Source organism: Homarus americanus, unplaced genomic scaffold (genome assembly GCF_018991925.1).
Source record: "Homarus americanus isolate GMGI-L3 unplaced genomic scaffold, GMGI_Hamer_2.0 scaffold25013, whole genome shotgun sequence".
NCBI classification, from domain to species: domain Eukaryota; kingdom Metazoa; phylum Arthropoda; class Malacostraca; order Decapoda; family Nephropidae; genus Homarus; species Homarus americanus.
The window spans coordinates 3,065,852-3,090,353 of record NW_024722158.1 but is presented as its reverse complement, the minus strand read 5'-3'; the positions used below and the strand labels follow the sequence as shown (position 1 = coordinate 3,090,353).

Genomic DNA, 24,502 nt, shown 5'->3' with positions numbered 1-24,502 from the left:
GTTACCCGTGTGTATGGCAGGTGTGTAAGGTGACCTGTGTGTATGTCAGGTGTGTACCCGTGTGTGTGTCAGGTGTGTTAGTTGACCCGTGTGTATGGGTGTGGGTGACCTGTGTGTGTCAGGTGTGTTAGGTGACCCGTGTGTGTATGTAGGTGTGTTAGTTGTGTATGTGTGTATGTAGGTGTGTTAGTTGACCCGTGTGTGTATGTCAGGTGTGTAAGGTGACCCGTGTGTGTCAGGTGTGTTAGGTGACCCGTGTGTATGGCAGGTGTGTAAGGTGACCCGTGTGTGTCAGGTGTGTTAGGTGACCCGTGTGTATGTCAGGTGTGTAAGGTAACCCGTGTGTATGTAGGTGTGTTAGTTGACCCGTGTGTATGTCAGGTGTGTTAGGTGACCCGTGTGTATGTAGGTGTGTTAGTTGACCCGTGTAATCGTGTATATGTCATGTGTGTAGGTGTGTTAATTGACCTGTGTGATGTATGTCAGGTGTGTGTGGGTGTGTATTGGTAGTTGTCCCAGGTCGTTAACAATGAAAATCCAAGCTAACTGTGACATGCCGTGCGCTGATTGGCTCTCGTTCGCCATGGCTGCCCCTATTGTCCTTCCTATAGGTGTGGCTAGTGGACGTCATCGCCGACGAGGACCAATCAGCGTACGTCATGCCCGCTTTGCCTGTGGATTCTTCCCAATTGTCGCCTCCGCCCTTCCCTTTCCTCTCTGTGTCAGTGTTAGTGGCTATGATGCCATTACACTATACCATTACACTACCACACACCACATAATACCACGCACTACTACCCACCACACCATACTACACTACACCTTACCATACCACACTCTAAATCACACCACCCACCAGCACACACCACCACACCACACTACCCACCACACCATACCACACTTTACCATACCACACTCTAAATCACACCACCCACCAGCACACACCACCACACCACACTACCCACCACACCACACCATACCACACTACACCTTACCATACCACACTCTAAATCACACCACCCACCACCACACACCACCACACCACACTACCCACCACACCACACCATACCACACTACACCTTACCATACCACACTCTAAATCACACCACCCACCACCACACACCACACCACACTACACCACACCCTAACCATTACAAGCCCCGACAAATCCCGTGGCCGGCGCCCTCCCACCACAAAGTCTCGTGGCCACTGAAGAAAAATAAATATATCGTGTCCTCTCTTGAGCCGCCATTAATTCTGTCTTTGAGAACACCGATTATTTTAGGAACTTTAATGTTGATGTCAAGACTCAGGGCGGTGTCTGTGTCTTACCTTCAAACTTCAGGTGAAACAAATTAGAGGTGTCTAATCTAAGGGTGAAGTTGGGGTGTGTAATCTTCAGGTGGATTAAGCTGGAGTGTATCTAATTTTCAGGTGGAATAAGCTGGGTGTTTGAGCTTAAGGTGGAATAAGCTGGGGTGTCTAATATTCAGGTGATGTACCAAGAATGAATCACTTGTTGCCTTTGCTGTGTGAAGTGGGTGGCGAGGGAGGGAGTCGGGTGGCGAGTGGGCGGCGCCAGTGACGTCATCCATCAAGTGGGTGGAAGCTGAACGACGGAAACACAAAAATCCAACAAAACCCGCCCACGACACACACGACGACACACACACAACCCGCCCACGACACACACAACCCCCACACACACACAACCGCCCGACACAATAGCCTGCCCACGACACACACCCGCCCACGACACACACAACCCGCCCACGACACACACAACCTGCCCACGACACAAACCTGCCCACGACAATAACACGAACAACTGCCCACAAAACACACACATCCCGCCCACGACACACAACCCGCCCGACAGTAATTTAGTCTTTTTTTTCCTATTGCAATCCCATAGTAGTTAATCTGCTTACTACCTAAGAGCCCTCTGTCCCCGGGAAGAAAAACTGCACAGTATATATTTCAACTCTTACGTTCTGTGTGTGTGTGTGTGTGTGTGTGTGTGTGTGTGTGTGTGTGTGTGTGTGTGTGTGTGTGTGTGTGTGTGTGTGTGTGTGTGTGTGTGTGTGTGTGTGTGTGTGTGTGTGTGTGTGTGTGTGTGTGTGTGTGTGTTGTGTGTGTGTGTGTGTGTGTGTGTGTGTGTGTGTGTGTGTGTTCCCAAGCGAAGCCAAGTGGATGTCCTCAAGGATTACTACTCTCTCTCCCACCTCTTATATCCTCAGTTCCTGGTCGACCATAAGACTCTATTGTACACCTTATTACGCTCTCTTGCTTATGGTCCACCTCCTCCTCCTCCTCCTCCTCCTCCTCCTCCTCCTCCACCTCCTCCTCCTCCTCCTCCTCCTCCTCCTCTTCTTTTTTTCTTCATTCACCTCCTTCCTCCTCCTTGTCCTTAACTCTCTTCTTTCCTTCCATGAGGTTGCGGAGGAGAGAGAGAGAGAGAGAGAGAGTATTAAACACAGAAATACGAAGAAATAAAAACACGACCAAATAATAATAAGATAATAAATACAACACCAACAGACCTTTAAAGTAATTAAGAGAAGATCTTTTTATTGGTCTAAAGGTAACTTACTGTTAAGGTTCTTAGTAATGGAATATATTTATAAGACTATCGGGAAGGTCTTGGCTATATTTCCTGCAACGGGAGATTAACTTGGGGCCTTCTGTAACCCCACGGTAAGAACCTAGTTAGAGGTGTGTGTGTGTGTGTGTGTGTGTGTGTGTGTGTGTGTGTCGCTAACCCTTGCCTGATAAGAATATGTTGACCTGCACGCCCTCCACTAACCCATGCCTGTACTCAAACACTTAGCACTCTAGGATTAAGTCAATACTGACACAAACTTATTGTACTCAAGGTTTTAAACTCAGTACTCAGCCAGTTTGTACTCTGGAGGGTCAAGTGTTGGGGGAGCTTCTCAACAGGCCCGTCTCTACCCCCATGTATTGAGGTAATCATGGTAATTCTCTTACCCCCCCCTCACACCCTCTCCTCCCCCTCTCCCCTCCCTCTCTGTCCCTTCCCTCCCTCTCTCCCCCCTCCATATTATCCTATTATATACTAAAGGAGGTTAGGATTGACTCTCTCTTTGTCGGGTGTATGTATGTATGTATGCCGTGTGTGTATGTATGTATGCATGTACAGTATGTTTGTATGTATGTGTGTATAAATATGTACTGTATGTATGCATGTGTGTGTCGGTGTGTGAGTGAAGGGCGCCAGGCAGGTGTGTTTGTTTACTGAAGACTCGTGAATATCAGATGATGGCAGGAGACGGGCAGGGAAGGGGGGAGGGGAGATTAACTATTGACAGTGGTCGTGAGAGGACGCCTGCTTCAGTACCTCCTGGCGTGTACAGGTGTTTTAGTGGAGTACAGGTGTTTTAGTGGAGTGCAGGTGTTTGCAAGTGGAGTACAGGTGAATATCATTAGACACTCGGTAAACACAGAAAATTCTCTCACACACACACACACACACACACACACACACACACACACACACACACACACACACACACACACACACACACACACACACACACACACACACACACACACACACACACACACGCGCGCACACACACCATGTTGTCACCACCATCCAGGACAAACAGGGGAGCGACACCGCCCCTGTGTTTGACTTACCTCTTCTGTGGCTAATATCCTCCCTCCTGCGTTAACCAACTCTCTCTCTCTCTCTCTCTCTCTCTCTCACACACACACACACACACACACACACACACACACACACACCTGTTGATGTGTGTCGAGGCTTCTTTCAGTGTAAGGATCCTCATTGCCTCCTTACACTCGTCTCAGCTACTTATCCACAAACCTCAGCCACCCGCAACTGCTCTCTTGTGCCGGGGTGATCTAGAGAGAGAGAGAGAGAGAGAGAGAGGGAGAGAGAGAGAGAGCCTGCACACCATTCTTATAAGACACATTCCCAACATATATATTCCGTATTGTTATAATTTCCAATATTTACTGTAGGTAGGAGAAGGTAAACACACCTGTAATTACATATATTTAATTACTACAGGTGCACAGGGACTAATCGATCACCCAGGTGCTTTTTTTAGTTCCCTCTACACCTACGTACACCACCATGAGCCTTATCTGTGTACACTGCCAGCCATCACGTCCATGTGTACCTTACAGTGTGCCATGTTACCTCCCCTCCCCCCCCTTCCTCTGTAGATAATGCCTTTATCGGGCTCTACTATATACTCTCCTCCCCTCTTCCCCTCTCTTCCCCTCCTCCCCTCTCTTCCCCTCCTCCCCTCTCTTCCCCTCCTCCCCTCTCTTCCCCTTTCTCCCACCTTTTCCCCTTTCTCCCACCTTTTCCCCTCCTCCCTCACCACCAGGAAGGAATACTGCACTGCTTTCACATGTTAGGGTGACACAGCACATTCTCGTCATCATCATCATCATCATTACGAGACAAAATATCAATCTCAAACCTTTCTCTTTAATCATCGGCCAGTCCTTCATTTCCTTCATTCCTTCTCCCATTTGTTTCCTTTCAGATTAGATTAGGTTAAGTTAGGTTACAATAGATTAGTTTTGGTCAGGTTAGGTTAAGTTAAATTAGGTTAAGGTCAAGTTAGGTCGTTCGGGTTACGGTGAAATAAGCGTGGGGGGAGGGGGGGGGCTACTCTTCAGGTGGTCCAATTTTTCTTTTTCTATTGTTAGTCGTACACTGTTATGACACCTCACCTGTGTGTGTTTCTCTCACCCTCCGGCCTCGGGTGTGGGGGTCAACCTCACTGTTTGTTGTATTAGTTGTAAAAGGCAGGATGGAATATTTACCATAACACTTTCACTTTCAAGGCATATTTACCGCGACCTTGACACACACACACACACACACACACACACACACACACACGTAATATCAGCTCCTGCCATAGGTTATTTCCTGTAATACATTCACTGGAGGATGATTACTGCTATACTTTCACTGTACAGAATGATGTAAAGTTTGATATCAGTGGGGTGGGGTGTGGAGAGGCGAGGGGGTGAGGTGGGGAGGGGCTGGGATGAGAGTGAGGCTGAGTGAAGGCCAGTATTTACCCTGGCCCGTGTGGATTGTGAGGTATCGTATGCTGAGTTAGGTGGTATTATGCTCTCTCTCTCTCTCTCTCTCTCTCTCTCTCTCTCTCTCTCTCTCTCTCTCTGAAAGTTAAAAAAAATATATATATTGAAAATGATAATAATGATGATGATGATAATAATAATAATAATGATGGTGATGATAATGATAACGTTAATCTCTCTTACATCACATTAAGGCCACAACATGGACGGTAACATTATCTTGTCTCAATAATAAAAGCACTTACCCAATATCTCCTTTAAGAATAACAGTGTCTTGGGATCACCTGAAGATTAGCCCCCCTCTGTTTATATCCCGGGTGACCTAACCTAACCCCACCTCCTCCTCTTTACTAACCTAACTTAAACCAGCGCTAACCAAATCTAATCTCTAATCTAACACTAAATCTGTTCTAACCTAACCTACCCTAACCTACCCTACCCTAACCTAACCTACCCTACCCTAACCCTACCCTAACCCTACCCTAACCTAACCCTACCCTACCCTAACCCTACCCTAACCTAACCCAATAACTCTTTTCAAATACAGCAGCATTATCTTGTCCTCTCGGGTGACGTGACTCGGCTACTGTAGCAACGCAGCTAATTCCAGCTTACCCCGAGGACATAGCTGGTGGAGCTGCTGGCACACAGAGGGAGAGGGTGAGGGAGGGAGGGAGAGGGAGAGAGAGTTGTGGGGAGAGGAGTGGGAGGGTGGCGAGTGGTGGCAATGAAGGAGGGGAGAGAATGTCGGGGGGTGGAGACAGGAGGAGGGAGGGAGAGAGAGCAATGAGTGAGGGGAGGGAAGGAATGGGGGACGGAGGGGAAAGGAAATGGAAGAAATAGAATAATGAGGTGAATCAGAGGGGGAGAAAGGAAAGGGAGGCCGCGTGAGGGGAGACGAGGGGAGGGAGGGAGGATATTGAAGGGTGAAAAGAGAGACGGGAGGAGAGACAGGGAGATAATTTGGAGATAGAATGGTGAGGCAGACGGGAGGATGGTGATGATGGCGAGACAGATTGTGGTAGTGGTGACCTGACTTGGGGGAGGGATGGGGCAGGGTGGTGGGGAGATGGAGAGGGGTAGAATAGGTGAAGGATAGAGGGGGGTATAGGGAAGGGTAGAATAGGCAAGGGGGAAGGTGTATGGGTTTGGGCAGGTAAGGAGGAAGAGGCATGGAAGTCTGGTGTCGTCTCCCTCTTCACTAGACAGCCGACCACATCGAGTTCGTAGTACAGTACAACAACCACAGTCTCATTGTAATCGGTTAGCCCATGTTGGTAGTCCATTAAGTTGTGTTGTATTAGGCATGTTAGGTAGGTTCCCACATCACCACTGACTTAGAGCAAGATATTATACTTTAGGTGTGGGTCGTTGATGTAGCTGGGTGGGTCCAAGGTGTGGTGGAGGAGGGCAGGTGACTGTGTGTGTGTGTGTGCGCGCGCGCGTGTGCATAATAGGGGTGTCATATAGTTAGTGCAATGTGATATACCTCAGTGATTAACGTTAATAATAGTAAGTGGTTAAGGTCACGCACGGAAAAGGTTTTTCTAGAGGTCAAGGTCACAGATAAGGTGGTATCATCAGGGTCATCAAGGGGAAAGCATTGACCTCCCACCGTTTATGTCTGATACTGTAATGGCTGAAGGCGAGAATAATTTGGGGTGTCTGGTGCGTGTTGTCTGGGGTGACAGTAAGATTATAAGGAGGACATATGACTTGCTTTAATCATCAGCATCAATTGGGATACTGACCACCACCGCGAGGCCAATGGATGACCTCGGTGTGTGACCAGTGCATGGATAGATCTGACGACGATGAACCTAACCTAACCAAAGGGAAGCAAAGCAAACGTAATCCAGTGTAATTTCACCAGGTACCTTTCCTATCCACAAGGTTACCAGGTAGTTATATTACTAGGATCACCTGAATGGGGGGGCAACAATACCATTCCATCCATTAAAATACCCCCCTTCCCCCCTCGCTCCCTCCCCTACCCCCCTTCCTTCCCTCCTCCCTTACTCCCTTCCTTCCCTTTGCTCCCTCCCCCCCCTTTGCTCCCTCCCCCACTCACTTACCTGCCCGCCCCTCTCCTTTCTCTACCCCTTCTTCCCCTTCCTATGATAAAACAAGATGGACTTTCAAGTTTCGGCAGTATACGTACTGTACTTATCCCACAACAAACTTTACCCCCAAAACTAACCTTCCTAAACTCCCAACCAACCACTAGTCTTATAACTTTGGTACTTGCGACACTCCTCCATAAGTGATGAATTCCTCTTGTGTTCCTGGTGGGGTGGATGGTGGCCTGAGGCGGGGGAGGTGGTCAGGTTTTCTTGGTCTCTTTCCCACAGGTTTACCTCTATAGACTGGGGTTGGTATGTTGAGGGAGGGGAACAATAATGTATTCTCAATCTGTATTTTGTGTCGGATATTGTAGTGGGTTTTGGTGGTGTTTTTTTTTACTTAGAGATTTACTTTAGGATATCTACTTATACTTAAACAACAGGATTATAGGTTATCCACTTACATTACTTAAACTTAAAACAACTTAAATAGAGAAAGTTATGTTAGTAGATAATAAAAGTACGTCCTCACACACATACACACTCTACTATACACCAAAATAAATAAATAAATAATCGTACTGAAAGGGTTAATTCATCTAGAGAAAATAAGCTATAATTTACAGTACAATAATCATGGGTCACCACGATGCTGCCGGTGTGAGCTGACCAAGAGTAAGCACAGTAATAGTCTCCACCACTTACACTTAGTCATTATAGTTTCGAGCTCCTTGTTTGCCTTCCCGTTACCTGTGGGGGAGTCCAGGTGTGCCAAGGTGTGGGGGAGTCCAGGTGTGCCAAGGTGTGGGGGAGTCCAGGTGTGCCAAGGTGTGGGGGAGTCCAGGTGTGCCAAGGTGTGGGGGAGTCCAGGTGTGCCAAGGTGTGGTGTGATGTGGAGAGAGAGAGAGAGATTATGTAACAGTGGTGAGTAACAAGAACGTTACACACACACACACACACACACACACACACACACACACACACACTCTTATGTAACCAGCTCGTAAAAGTAAATACATCACTGGGTTAAAACATTACCACCGCTATTTATATCACGTGGTTCAGTATACAATAGTTGGTCAGTGTTTTAAGGGTCAGCCTTTAATGCTGTCAATTAACTGTGCCCAGCACGTGATCAGCATACATTACTTAGTCAGTTCAGAGTGTGTGTGGTAACGACAGTGGGTTGTGAGTGTTGGTGGAAGTAGTTATATTGGGATGATTGTCGAGGCGTGGCTGTTGTGTCTGTAATGAGTTTCAGAGGCTGTGTGTGTGTGTGTGTGTGTGTGTGTGTGTGTGTGTGTGTGTGTGTGTGTGTGTGTGTGTGTGTGTGTGTGTGTGTGTGTGTGTGTGTGTGTGTGTGTGTGTGTGTGTGTGTGTGTGTGTGTGTGTGTGTGTGTGTGTGTGTGTGTGTGAACGTTATCAAGAGATAGGAGCGTTATCTTGATACGAGTAACGGACGCAACACCGCGGCGTGGGGAGAGAGGGAGAAGAAGGGTGATTTTCTCCCTGTGTTTGTATAGAAGTGACTTGTGTTGTATCGCCTCTGCCCCTCTCACCCGTCCCCTCCTTGACTTACACACACTCACACCTTTCTCCCTCTCTGCCTCTTTCTGTCCGCTCCACCTATCTTATCTACCTCATTTTTTTCTTTCCAAAGTGGGTTTCCTCCCCTCACCCTTCTCCAACTTCCCAGGGGGACTGAGGCACACACACACACACACACACACACACACTCACACTCACACTCACACACACACCACACACACACACACACACACACACACACACACACACTACATCCTTGACCACCGAAGGGTCAAGACGTACCTGGCGCTCCTCTTGGAGCAGCCAGGTCAACTGTTAAGTTGGCCCATACCAACCCCTTCCCCTGAACCCTCCTCCCCACCGGAATATCAACAAGTTCTCGCCAGAAGTTACAATTTCATTTAGGAAAGGAATGGAACCAGTGTTAAACAGAGGTGAACAGTGGTGAACAGTGCTTAAGTCAGTGAGAACAACTCAACAGTAACAGTCGTACCCAAGTTAACCTTCACACAGTGAGGTCCCAGGTACCCAGTGATAACGGCCCGTGATAACCAGCGATGTGTTAATCCGTCTACGATAGGAAGGCCTGGGACCAAACCTCACTCATATAACACCATCTGTGAGGGAATTACTACACCATATGTCCCTCATAACACCATATGTGAGGGAATTACTACACCACGTGAGGACCCTCATAACACCATCTGTGAGGGAATTACTACACCACGTGAGGCCCCCTCATAACACCATCTGTGAGGGAATTACTACACCACGTCAGGTCCCTCATAACACCATCTGTGAAGGAATTACCACACCACGTCAGGTCCCTAATAACACCATCTGTGAGGGAATTACTACACCACGTGAGGACCCTCATAACACCATCTGAGAGGTAATTACACCACGTGAGGTCCCCCATAACACTATCTGTGAGGGAATTACTACACCACGTCAGGTCCCTCATAACACCATCTGAGGGAACCACTACATCACGTGAGGTCCCTCCTTACACCATCTGGGAGGGAGTTACTACACTACGTGTTTGCTGTTCAACACGTACAATCCTACATTAATCTGTATGTTCACTGTATGTTCCTTTACCTTTCTCTAATGAAGGCTTTTGTTAAACCACCAATGTGTGTAATAAGTCATTTATGTCCAATGTATACTTTCAGCCTTCGGGCTGCAGAACTTTTTCAATAAACCGTTAATTATTATTATTATTATTATTATTATTATTATTATTATTATTATTATTATTATTACACACACACACACACACACACACACACACACACACACACACACACACACACACACACACACACACCCCTCTCATCGTCTGCTCTGATTTTAATTCATCTTCGTAAGTCAGTCATTCTTGCCATTTTTATTTATTGGAGAGGCAGTAATTAACTTGTTCAGGTGGAGGGAGGGAGAGAAGGGGGTGAGGGGCCTCTTTTTGGGGAGTGGTTCGTGACACACACACACACACACACACACACACACACACACACACACACACACACACACACACCAGTTTACCTAGAGACGCTTCTGGGATGACAGGTATGCCAGGTATGTGTCTTTGTCATTATGCTCCCTGGTGAAGTAAGTAGCATAATTCAGTCTTTGTCATTATGCTCCCTGGTGAGGTAAGTAGCATAATAAATGCTTTGTCATTATGCTCCTTGAAGAAGAGAGTATAAAAAAGGTGAGATGCAGTAATTAAGGTTGGTTAGGTGGGGTCATACTGAGGAGCACTGAACTGGAAATTGACTCAGGGTTCAGGTATGTCCTCTGCTGAGTGCGCCTCGACTTTCACTTATCAACTGACGTAACCACAAGACTGTTCTTTTGGTGTAGTAATGTAAAACATCTTTGTTGGCTGAGTTGTTTAGTGTTATTATTTTTGTTATTACTGTATTGTTATTATTTGTTTATTATTGTTATTAGTTCAACATGCTTACGAATCTTATATATCTGTAATTCTGTAACTGTAATTGCTGGTATGTAGTGTTACAGTTATCATTATCATCATTATATAGTGTTACAGTATCATCTTAGGTGTTGGTGCACTACTTTAGGGGGTTAAGTTAATGTTAGGGTGATTAATCTTCTGGTGAAATAAATTAGGGTGTTTATTCTTCAGTTGGCCCAAAACTTACCCTTGTACAGTAAATAATCTGGTAAATAAAGGTGTTCTAATGTGAACTCAGAACATAAAGGGTGAGGTGTTGTGTGGCGCTGGAATCCACAAGACAAATTTGCTTAAAGTGCGAGAGGTTTGATCTTAATTCACCGCTATTGTGTTTCCATGTGGCTTTTTTTATGGAATTGGTATAAGTGTGGATACACCTTAGTGGGTCTGATTTGGTGTTGTGTGGCGTTCCTTGACGTTTATGTTATGTTTCGATAATCACTTGTTATCACCGATTTTCGCTGAATTTAGTCTTTTTCACCGTAATCCCAACCACAGTTCAGAGAGATTAGAACGATTGCAAATTTATTTCACTAATTGTTGTATTCTTTTTCCCCCCAGTGAATAGGTTACAGGTATTACCACGACAATGGGTTTGGTTTGGTTTGATCTTCCTACCACAGTTGTGAGCTTTTTCCATTGGGGATTTTTTAATCTGTTTACTTTTCTTTGATGTTTTGATTTTTATACCTGTGTTTTGTTTACAGGTTAAGGCGGCGGCAGCGTGGGGCATCAGCTGAATCTATCCGTGACATAACAACAACCTCCAACAATGACTGATACCTTGTGAGTACTCTACTACCACCTGTTGTCTTAGTCTCTTTAATATTTACCTCCTGTGTGTGACTAATGACTTATACCTGTGAGTACTACCACCTGTTGTCTTAGTCTCTTTAATGTTTACCTCCTGTGTGTGACTAATGACTTATACCTGTGAGTACTACCACCTGTTGTCTTAGTCTCTTTAATGTTTACCTCCTGTGTGTGACTAATGACTTATACCTGTGAGTACTACCACCTGTTGTCTTAGTCTCTTTAATGTTTACCTCTTGTGTGTGTCATTTGTGCCCATTCCCTGATTTAACACCCACACACCCTTCAGTATCTATCATCTACTTAGAGCATTCCTCTGTTTCTCCTCCTCCTCCTTCCCTGTCTGTCTCCACCCATTCCTCCAACTCTGTCTCTCTCCACCTCCTCTTCCACCCCTGTCTCTCTCCACCACCTCCTTCTCCCCTGTCTGTCTCTGTCCACCACCACCTTCTCCCCTGTCTGTTTCCACCTCTTTTCCTGTCTCTCTCCACCACCTACTTCCCTGTTTCGCCATCACCACCTCCTCTGTCTCTCTCCACCACCTCCTTCTCTGTCTCTCTCCACCACCTCCTTCTCTGTCTCTCTCCACCACCTCCTTTTCTCTCTTCACCCCCTTTCTCCTCCCCCCCCTACCTCCCCCTCTGTCTCTCACCATCCACCCCTCTCCTCCTCCACAAAACCATGCCAACCACGTATAGTTAGACCCTCCATAAATACCTACACCCACCATCTTCTTCACTTCCTGGTAAACCCTCTTATAACAAACTCAATAGTCACCAACGAACTAGTGCCACATCCATCCCTTCAGCCCTTTCAACACTATCCAGTACAGTTCCTTCACTAAAACTGATCCATCTCACTCTGCTACCATGTACTGTAGCCCCCTCCCCCCATATCTGATGTCTCTACCTTGCAAAAACACATTGGGTAAGCCCTGACCAGTACTGAAGATGTATTCTGCTATGTTTACTTGGTGATTCTATTTGTTGTATAATGTATATTTTTTTTTACAGGTAAGACAATTCTGCACTTAAGAAAATTATTGTCTATGTTTTGTATTTGTTTATATTGTATTTGGTGTTTAGTTTGTGTAGACTGAAGTAAAAATTAATGTGTTGATGAGATAGCTACAAGAGTACTGTATGTAGGTAATGCCAGCTGTGAGGTTCTTTATTCATGTAGATTATGTTATGTTTGGTTTATTTAAGGTATTATTACAGTACAGTATATGTGTAAGCAATTTGTATTTTGATGATTATTAATACACCAGTGTGAATATTTGTTAACATTGTAAATTTTATGAGAATGTGATCATCTGTTTTAATTATGTTGTGTAAAGTGACTCTGAAGTAACAGTAAAAAGCAGAATAGTAATCAGTGTCATAAGATTATAATGTAGCATTTGGGTCCCACATATAAGAATCATCTTTGGCAAACGTCTAGATTTTTTAACATGTGGACATCTTGATGAGTATAAAATGTTGATTATAGTCTCTGTTACCTTCGGTTAGTGCAGACCTACAGTTAGTATGGTCACAGCCCAGTGGCTCAGAAGGAAGTGCAAACATTGTGATAGGCAGGACATTTTTCAGTGTCTGTACATATACCGCGTACAAACTCTCTCCCTTATTCTACTCTACTGGTATGACCTAATCAGAAGGTACATTCTTGATAACAGATGATTATATCTCATGATTCAGCAGCCCTCACTTGTATGTTTAATGGTCTTAGCTTGTAGATCATTGCCTTTAAATGTCAGAAATTGTGTTCAGATAATAAGAAAACTTAAATTTGTAATGTTTATTTCCTTCATAATGAGTGGAAACAATTGGCATGGCTCTCATTTCTAACCTGGATCTGCAATAATTATGCATTTGTGTGCCAAGTTTGGATTGTATATACTGTACTGCATGCAAAGGAGGTCGTAGTGAATGGTTCATTAACAAAAGTTCTTTCTAAATGTACTGTATATAAGACTGTAATATGTTGGAATCACTGTGTGTTTGATTCTGGGGCGTCACAGGCTGGTGAACCGGAAGGTGGAGCAGAAACAAGAACAGACGGTGAAGCGGACTGAGGTGACAGCACAGAGGTACAGACATAGTAGTGTACTTTGTCGAGCCCTCTCTTAGTAACCCAGAGCTTGTTGGTGCATGCTGGGAAGGTCCTAGGTTTTGTAACTATTGAATGCTGCCATATGACTTGCTGTTGATCCTTATTTTGCACGTCTCTTAGTTTTTCCTACTGAGGTCTTTAAATAGGGTATGAATTAGCGCTTGGTTAAATCTTACTAGTAATTACAGTATTGTTTACATGAAATATACAATATGCTTGATTATGTTCTTTTCAGTAACATACAGTTATGTTTATATTGTGAGTCGTGATAAGGTGACCTGAACCACCATAGGTACTTTACTGCAGGTTCTGGTACAGTTCTTTATACCAGCATAAAAGATATGAAAGATATGGTGTGTTGTTTATAGATACACTCCAGGGTTCTCATAGTCATTACATTGTTTTATTGGTTGCAGTTACCTTGTGTGTACAGAGATAGGTACAGTCACCCATAAAAATCTCTTCTCCTCTCCTACTGTTCCACAAACCCCAATATTCAGATTCATTAACCAAAAGCAGTAGACACTGATGCATTAATCTGTCCATAAATGCTTTGGATTCACTGGTCTAAGTTTTGAGGTTTGTGGTTCAAGAGGGGAGGCGACAGGACTTTTGTTTGCGACCGTACATTGTCCCTGTGTGTAGTATACTGGTAGAGCTGTTAGTTTCTACTGTGTCAATATTGTACCAATGTTCAGGTAGACTGTATGGAACTGTTCTAAAGACTGAGTTTATTGCCTGTATCTTTTATTTCTCTGGATGGTGAGGCGTTGAATTACTCGCTCAGTACTTTATTTGCATTTATTTTGTGTAATGAAGGTTCTTGAAACATAACTGATACACAGTGAAACCTCCATAAAGGGACTTCTCTCTCCATACAATCCGTCAGTTGGGGGGGTTTCACTTTTAACAGACCTTCGATATAGCGGACTTTCATCTCTAATATATTTCGTTAGATGGTGGTTTCATATTTAACGGACCCTCGATATAACGGATTTTCCTCTTCATTTAGTCCGTTAAATAGAGGTTTCACTAATCAAAGCATGTAGCATCTTATAATTACTGTGTTTTCCATTTCATTTTTCTATATGATATCTTTACACAGGTTGGAATTCACTAGTGGTTAAAACTTGTTGCATTTACGGGTAACTTGTGTCGTGCACTCTATAACATAATGTATGATGTATTGGTTGGAATTATTAGCATGGGTTATTTTGTGTGGATCACCTGAAAAATCTCCACCCCAGCTTATTTCACCTAAAGATTAACCAACCACTCTAATCCTAACCTAACCTAACTTCAGCTGACCCAACCCAACCAAACCCAACCAAATGCTACCCTACTCAACTTAATGCTACCCTACCCTACCCTAACCAAACCTAACACTAACTTACTCTGCCCTACTGTAACCATACCTAACCTATTCTTCAGGCGATTCCTTTATGTTTTTTAATGTATATACGTACTGTATGTGTCTGTGTTGTCTCTTATCCTCTTGTTTAATAGACAAGTAATTTATATAATGTTTTGGACACACATGTACAACATACCACTGTACCAGGGAATAAATTTACTGTAGCCTTGAGTTTATGAACATTAAATTTGCTTTCTAATATTAACTAAATAGGTTACTGTATCGCCTTAAAGGAACTGTATTCTCATGTTAAAATAAATTGTCGACCATATTAACATAATGAATCGGGATATTAACAGTGGCGTTTTTATTTTCTCAGATGCTCAGTAGCTACATCGGTGTGTGGCTGCTTGTTTAGTTCTTTCTTTCTTTCTTTCTTTCTTTCTTTCTTTCTTTCTTTCTTTCTTTCTTTCTTTCTTTCTTTCTTTCTTTCTTTCTTTTTCTTTTTTTCTCTCTGTGGATTAGACCAGATGGTGGGTTTAAGATTTTGTGTGCATTTGTTGAAAGAGAGAGAAGAGAGAGGTCCTAAAACAGATTACAACACGAAATATCACAGTTTTAGAACACACAGTACAAGTTAGTTAGGATTGGTAGACCTCAAGTTAGATTATATTCGCTGGGTGTTGGTAAATAAGGGGGAATTATTTGACTATATTTCATGACCTGTACAGTATTATCACAGCCATAAAAGTTACAAATGATATCACTTTGTTACTGTACATGTAAAAGCTGCATAATACAGGTGTATTGACCATTATAACCAGATACAGTAATAATTAATGTACTGTAATAATTTTTGTTATTAATAAGTGCCTCAGGTGTTGTTATTTCACTTGCATAACACTAAAAGCCAAGCTATGTTGAAACTGTTTGCTCCATTACAAGTAAAGTACTGTAGTTAAGGTAATTGTTTTTAATTATGGAATTCTAATGCAGTACAGTACAGGATGTAGTTTAATATACGGCGTAGTATCAGTTCAACAATAGCAATTTACATAATTGACCATTAGTCGTGTCTGTTGATTGCAATATAGTTTTCTTATACATTGAACTGTACTGGGCTGTGATGGGTAAGTACAAGAGTCACACACTATATCCCGCTTGATGCACCTTATGTTTAAAGTACTGTAGTACATTAGTGGTCTTTAAAATTTAAGAAAAGAAATAAGTAATAAATATGTAAAAACAGAATAAACTTGAAGGTGACAAAGCATAGAACACATTCATGTAAGGTGAGCCATTATGAAGACCTTCCACAATTGGGTTAATAGAGTAATTTAATATTTTCATGTAGCAAGAGTAATTAATCATCGCACGAGCAACTTTTAAAAAGACGGTGGTGAGGATCTAAAGAAAAATCCTGAATTATGTCTTTTGTATGTATGAGGTGTGAGATGTCAGTACAGTATGGGCTAACAGAAGGAAAATCATATTACAGTATCAGTTTTATTATCATCATTATTTTATGGCCATTTTCCTTTGTGTGTGTGTGTGTGTGATAATGGGTAGATCAGTTAGTGGTAGCACCAGTGATGGGTAATTCGTGTTATTGATGAGTGTTAATAGTCATGATTAATTGTCCCATTGATATACTGTATAGTGAACGATTTAGTGGTTCCGAGGGGAGATGTAGCAGTGACTTGTCAACATACACGTGTGCCAATACTCTTTGTTTCAGGGTAAAAGAATGAAATATTTATACAGTACTGTACTGTACAATATTTATAGAGTTGTTCCTTATTTTTATATTAATGAACTCACTCCAATATAATCTGACAACACTGCATTTTGAAGGCTATTTGAGGAATGACTTAAAAATATTTTATAAATTGTTTTGTTTTTTAAGTTAGACACACAGCTGCATACAGTATTATATTTATATGTTGTAATTATATATTAGTGACAAAACTGTAAGAAAATAACAAGAAAATTTATTCTATACAATGTATGACATATTTCATAGGTATTTTGTAAGATATTGTTTACCACACATTTTACATTTATCTACAGTGACGTAACAAAGTATGTGGAAGACTATTTTTGTGCTAATATTTGTGCTACATGTTTAAACCAGTTACCTTTGCTGACTTACTTAGGATTTTAGTCTAGGTGATAAACAATACAGTGGCTACATGGGGGTAAGGAAGCTCCAGGGGTGAACATTTGGAGGATTTGGGGAGTTTTGAGTAATCATTTATCACATCTTAGAGCTAAAGGCAATGAAATATTGAGGCAACTTAGGGAAAGTGTGTAATATATCAAATGTTGGACGGTAACATGTAAAGTATTTGAAACTATGTACAGTACAGTACAGTAATTGGGTTACCTAGATTAGGTTGGTCTGGAACATAAAGTAAGGGATGAAATATTTGGTAGTGCTTCACATATTGGGAGCACAGGAAAAATTTAAAGGCAGTGTTTGCAATTTATTTATCATTGCACAGCAGATTTTGCTGTCATTATTTTGAAAAAAAAAAAAATGAACAGTAAATCTATGGAATGATGAATGAATTGCAAACACTTTTGTAATTTTACACTCGCTTCATATTAGGGGAAACCTTTGTTGGGAGATACAGAGCCATACTGGTCACTTTTAAGCTATAACAGTACAGTATAAAAAGTTGTGTACAGTACAGTGTTAGTCATCACCCCTACACTTGTCAGAAGTATTTTATCTGCACAAGATATCTCCTCTACTTTTATTCATGTTTGTATAATAGACATTACAGCTTTTAAATATCTTGTATGAGTTACCATGTTGGAGGACTCACAGTACGTATAATGGTTTCTTGAATGTTTACCTACATGAAGGTTTATGTCAGTATGTCTTGTTAATACAGTATAATTATGTTTACTCTACTGTTTTGTCTAATATGATTTTCTTTGTGACTTCATGTAATGTTTACAGTACTGTATATATGGAGTAAACTTCAACTTTTCTTTTATACTTCTTCATCCTTGTAAAGCTATACCATTTCTGGTGTGTCTGTGTGTCGTTCTGTAAGTAATTGTTAATTTCTGTGTTTCAACAGTTGAAAGGTTGATGGTCAGCGTACGGTGGACATTAAATCGCAGTATTAAGGTAATTTTTTGAGCACAGAGGTGCTCACTTGCCCTCCCCTAGTGTGTCACTCTTTTGCACACAGTTAAGCTTTATACTGAACCCACTGCACCCTCTTCCAGTTCTCCTTAAAGCTCATTACCCCATAAAATATTGTTGCTCAAAATCTGCGATGCTTCCCCAACCCCTAAACACTCGTTAGTTTTTCACGCTCACGCTGCTGCCACCTCTGATCCTCCGGCTTCCCTCCCCCACCCCCCACCCCCTCCCTCTGCACTAGTATTTTAATATTTCCTAGAATATCACATGGGATTTTGGCCTAATAACTCACCATATATACATGTTTTACTAACCTCTTATTTTGTGTGTTACTAAAGTGTGTTTTAGGTCTTGCATCTGCATTCTCATGGCTTTGTCTCTCACTACTGTGTGCCCCACTGCTTCCCTGTGCTTTTACACGTGAAGGTTATAGAGTATGCACTTCATATTCTGTGTCCAGGTTACTGTATTATACTATATATCCAGCCACTTTTTCTCCCTGGTAGAAGTTTGTGTTGTATCCATTGATGTGAATCTACAGAATTCTTCAAGTTATGTAATTGGATGTTTTTCATAAATAATACTCAAAATGTGAAATATAGAGTTCTTTCATATGAAGTCATTGTTGGTGTCTTATATTTTAACTATAATATAAACTCACATTTAGCTTTGTAACTTTTGTAACCAAACACTAGCAGCCACTTGTGTTTGATTAATTGTCTCCTAAATATTCTTAATTATAATTGAGGTTCATTCCTTGGTTATTTCTGTGCAATTTTGTGTGATTGGAACATATCATGTCAATTTTGTACCTTTGAGAACACATGTGACTTTGATTGCATAGTGAGAGAAATACCTGCTGAATACCGTGTACATCTTCAATAGGAAATATATTGGTAAGGTTGACAGGTGAGTTACTGTAGACTGTACAGTACAGTGAACACATTAGTGGATGGTACGGAACCTAAGACATGTGGCTGTCAGGTAGTTTGTCACTGATAAAAAAATACTGTATATGTATCAGTGAAATATCTATAAATACTGTACCATGATTTAAAAGAAAATGTTTTTAAGATTTAATTATCAGGTTTGGTTCTGTACACTGAAGCTGGAATATTGATAATTTTAGAAGAATTACCAATGGAATCAAATGTGCAAAATAAAATAAAGTACAGGACTATGATTTGCACTGTATCATTTAAATTACAGGTACAAAAACTATTGTAATATTAATTTTATAAGAACAGACAGAATATGAAATTTAATATATTGTATTGTAGTACAGTACTGTATTACATTTATGAAATACAGTACCTGTGATGTTCGAGATGTAAGCTACACTTTTTAGAATTTTGTGAATTACGTATGACAAAAATCTTAGAATTATAAAGACAACATTCCTTTGGTGCAAACATATTTATATTCCTTCCAGTTTGTTTATTCCTAATTGTCGTCCACAGGAGAGGTATACTTTACTGTACAGTAGTTTGCATTCTTGACAATAAAAGAACCCAGAAAGATGATATTTTTGTCATTGCTTGTGGTAAGTCCTTCTGTTGGACTCCACACTACTGTACTGTGACCATATACTGTACAAGCACTCAACCCCAAAACCATCACTCAGAAAATATTGGTTTTTCTTTCTGTAACAAAAATTTTTGGATTTACAAAAAAAAGAAAACAAAACAAAATTCAGCCTAGCCACTTTGTTTTGGTGCCATAGGTGGCGGGGCATATTTCCTGCCATGTGTTCCAGTATTGTCTTGTGATGAAGCCAAGAAAGTGGAGGAAGAGGACGTGGAGAAATGTTTGAACATTACAATGACGTTCCAGTTGTGCTCCACCTTCACAGACACAGAAATAATGAACATGGTGATGATGCCAGAATGGGAGAAGATGAGTGAAGGTGATGAAGATGATAAGAATATAGTACTAATATATAGAGGAGAGGGTGACTGTCCATAGATCAGTGTAGTGTGTACGGTGTCAGCCTTACAGAAGAACTTATTTGGGTATTAGAACAAAAGAACTTCTTCACTGAAGGACAAGAAATGTAGGTGTACAAGAGAGGCCAAGGTACAGTGAGCAGGTTATGGCATCACTCTCATCAGCTGACTGCATCTCCCTCATCTGTCTCCCCTTAATGTACACCTTTGTTTGTACTCCCCTAAACATTTTTTTCTTTACACAAGTACATTAATATTTTATGTTGTACTGTGGTGTACTATATATATCATCCAGCAAACTAGACTACAGTACATATTATTTTTGTTTAAACATGGCTAAAGTTAATGTGATATTCTTTATTCTACATTGCGATTTCAAGGTCTCTTGCTGTCGTGCACATATTGAATCTGACACAGCCACACGCCACCACTGGCCAGATAACAGTGTTAGATGCAACATGTGTTTAATATATTCTCTCCCCTCATATAGGGTGTTTGCGTTTCTTTTATTTTCTTGATTTTTTTGCTTTCTTCATTTCTACAGGTACTACTGTATAGATACAGTATTTGTTTTCTTGTTAATCATGTTTGTACAAAATATTCTGCCCCTTAATACATGATGTCTGTATGTTTTTAAACCCAGCAAGAAATTGACATTGCAAACTGAAAATTGTGGTGCTGAAGATTTCTGTTTTGTGGTTGAGTTCCTGTATTACCAGACAGTTTTTCTTCAAGGATGTCAGTGTCTTTTCATATGTATTGTCTAAATATTAATAACTGTTGAAGGGAAGCAGTGGGTTAGTGGATACATTACTGACCTCCTGTCCTTGGTGTTGTTGGTTCAGGGCTGACCCAGTTGCGAATGGGGACCAGACTGTAGACTGGAAAGTGAACGTGGTGGAGTGTAGTGCAGGATACATTGTCTCCTTGTAATGTCTTGCCAGGCCTCAGGAACCAACTCACAAACCAAGACTGACTTTGAGTATGGTTCATATTGTTTAATTTTGAATTCATTACAAAATTATGGCCTTAAATTTATCCAGCATTGTAAAAAGTTCTTGTTTGGGGACTGTACTGTATTTGTATCATGAATAAAATAGAACGGTGTTTGGCAGAAAAACTATAAAAATACATCTGTCATTAACTTGTGGTGGTAGTCTGCATGGGTGAACTTTCGAGTACAGTACTAGACAGTAGTAGGACATTTGAGAGGTGTTAAAGCTCCATATAGTGACTGTACAACTCCCTTCTCTCCTGTAGTACATGGTATTACAAGCCTCTCCTCTGCTGTTGTAGTTGTACGTGTAGTAATAAATGTATGCCTTTAGACAGTCTCGGATTACAGAACATTTTAGTTATATTCGGCCTTACTGGTACATTGTAAGATACTAAATACAAAGGTACATAAAAACATTGGATGTTGTGGTCTGTGAAAAAAAAGTATCATTGCATCCATAGGTATGTAAATATTGCTAGAGGTAAATAGCATGGCTAGTTGTGGTTCAGAGTTCATAAAGAGCCTTTTTTCTCCCGAGTTTAAAAGCATGATAATTAGTTACAGCTCACCTCAGATCAACAATGTGGTGTCCAATATTGTTAACAAACCTTTAGATAACTGCAACTGGTGATTATAATTTCCTCAGTGTTAAAAAATATAGTTTATTAATGTTTAGGAATAATATGTAAATGTTAATTATAATTAAGATATACCTGTCCTTGGTGTGTGTAATAGTCAAGTAATGAGGCTGTTTTCTCTTGTTTAAAGTAGAGCCGACTTGTGAAGAAAACCAGGGTATTAAATATGGTTCAGGGATTTGCCCTTACTACAGACACAATATACTGTATTGTACTGGTTACTAATCTTCTTTATTTACAGTGGAAAGTAATATTTTAGCTTTGGACTGTTTAAAAAGTGTTATTAATTGTTAGTTTATCTCTAGATGACAGGGGATGAGGGCACTGGAGTATTCCTATGTGATCAAAGTGAGGTGTTTGAGATTATTATTATGTTGGATGAATAAGATGCAGAGAATAAGGGGTCAATGGTATGAGAAGATATGGAAGTGTAAAGAGAGTTGGTACTGAGACAGTGAGAGGTTGGGAAATGAAAGATCAATAAAAAGACAGTAGAAATGGATGATAGAAGAGAGAGAAGGAAAGGAAGTATTATTCAGAAATAGATGATACAGATAGTAGAAGAGATAGAAAGATGGAGTAGAGGGGGCAGTAGATGTGAGAGAGTCGGACATGAAGAAAACCACAGCGTGCATGACAGATCAGAAAGCACGGTGCTGATTGTCTCTTGGGGATTGAGACTGAATTCCTGAATAATTATTAAGGTATTGCATGAACTGCTTGGCTGCTTCTATTATACATACTACTGTACATACTATTATAACATGTCCTGATTACACAGCATATTCGGTACCTCATTCTATTGGACTTACCGAGGTGGAGAATGATAGGAAGATTAAGACTGTCAGAATGATTAATTTATCTCTATATGGATCATAAATAGTATAGTATAATCTTAATAGTACAATACCTGGTAAATTGATATTAATTGAATATGCATTACCTGTGTTTGTAATAGATGTAGGAAGTCATCATCATCTGTTTATACGATATTAATCGGTACTAAAGCCGGCAGACTAGCGGGTTTGTGATTACACCGGACGTTTTGATATACCTAATGCTTGTCCAGTCATATCTTGGATGGGCTGTGAATTGAGTACAAATAATCTTTCAGAAAATGTAATGTATTGTGCATCACTTAACAGACAGGTGGTAAACTAATCACTCTTTCATTTCTCTTGTTTACGCTGCTCTCCTGAAGAGTCTTAGAGAAGGAAAGGACTACAAAAAACAACTCCAATGTGTAAGTGAGGGACACACCAAGAATATACTGTACTGGTTCATGTAGTGTATTTGTAGGCACTGTACTGTGTATAATCTCCAGTCTCATCTGCATTTTTTTTTAGGGTACCTCCTGTATATCATTTATTGTGTAATACAGTTTGCAGTATAAATAGGTGATGATGTACAGAAGGTGAAATGTTTACTGGAGGTACTGTAGTTCTTTGTATCATATAATGTAATGTTTGATACAGTATTCATTTTTACATATATAAAGTACAGTACTCTAGTCCCTGCTGACAAACTTATGTTCTGTGTTAAAGTCTTTGGAATAGGATGATAATTATACTGTTCTGTAGTCTAAATGTAATTATACATTCCTGCCTATGTATTATCTTATTTTATATATACAAATTAGATTAATCTTTTATATTTTCCCCTCTGCCCATGTGTGTGTGTGTGTGTTAAAGTTCCACTCTAATGTGTACATCTACTGTATCCAGGTTTCTGTCCATCATCATCATTTTCATTTTTTGAATTTCTTGGTACTGGAACTTAGTACAGTACACACAGTTAACATGGATGGCTGGTTGGTGTGCCTATACTGTATTAAAATGGTTCCACTCGTGTGATTTCTGGCAGAGTTTGGGCCTTTCTGGTGTTGTTTGTCACAGTCAGTATTGTCCTCACATGAATTTTGTTTTGAAATGATGGCATCAGAAGTTTTATTGGAACATTTTTATATTTTCTTTAGTTTAGTGAGACATACTGTACAGTATATACTGTAGTTGATATTAATATGGATGAATTTTATTTCTTTTGGTCTTGTTTTGGTGGACTAGTACTGTATATACTGTAGTTAGTGACAAAACACTAATGGTGTAAATATTTCAGTGGTCAACCAGAGGTGACAACCACCACTACCTCCTACAGTGTTGATTACGGCCCCCACACCACCAACGGCCATCACCACGACTCGCCTGACACATCAAGACACTCTGTGTCATCTGCCGGGCAAGATAGTACACAGTTGGTCTCCCGAAAGCAGACACAACACACTACACAACAGGTTAGTTATGGCTTGTGTTCTAGTGCTGTAGTTTGAGTCATTTTAGAATACTGTATATTACATTAATCTATAACTGTTAGTCTCATGCTGGTAGAGCAAAAGTTGACAATATTAATCAGATCAGTAGGTAATGGCTGTGTGAGGTAGGCAATAGGAGACCCAGGATCATAAAGGGTGGCACCACTATTCCATGAGACAGTTATATGGCAGAGAACTCAAGAGTCCGACCATTTTGGTTGAGGAATATAGTATTTACCTTCATTTGTTCTATTTTCTGTGAATTGTTGGTATTCAGCCAGACTGTGCAAATTTTTGATGCATCATAGAAGCTTGATGGGTCAGCATGCCATCTGTCGGTCAGTCCTTTCCTCCGTGAATTAACTGTATTGATTTATTAAATGTGAGCTTAAATTATCCTCTTTAAAGTATGCAAGATAGCCACTGTAATCCATAAACATCTTGAATCAATATGGTTTCTT

The 24,502-nt window shown here is 41.0% G+C and overlaps 1 protein-coding gene across 21 annotated transcripts in view; it reads left to right on the top strand.

The window, feature by feature from the left end:
* LOC121862091 (catenin delta-2-like) overlaps nucleotides 1-24,502 on the top strand; it is a 113,016-nt gene that overhangs the window by 39,074 nt on the left and 49,440 nt on the right. For 16 of the 21 annotated variants that reach the window (XM_042360060.1, XM_042360058.1, XM_042360045.1 and 13 more), the window contains exons 2-3: nucleotides 11,418-11,496; nucleotides 23,849-24,023. In XM_042360060.1, the coding sequence (XP_042215994.1) occupies nucleotides 11,483-11,496; nucleotides 23,849-24,023 (189 nt within the window). In that variant the 5' untranslated portion in view covers nucleotides 11,418-11,482. Of the gene's footprint in view, nucleotides 1-9,603; nucleotides 9,622-11,417; nucleotides 11,497-13,546; nucleotides 13,616-18,084; nucleotides 18,135-22,934; nucleotides 22,977-23,848; nucleotides 24,024-24,502 lie in introns of those variants that run through there. The other 5 variants (XM_042360056.1, XM_042360053.1, XM_042360055.1 and 2 more) reach the window with 5 other exon arrangements.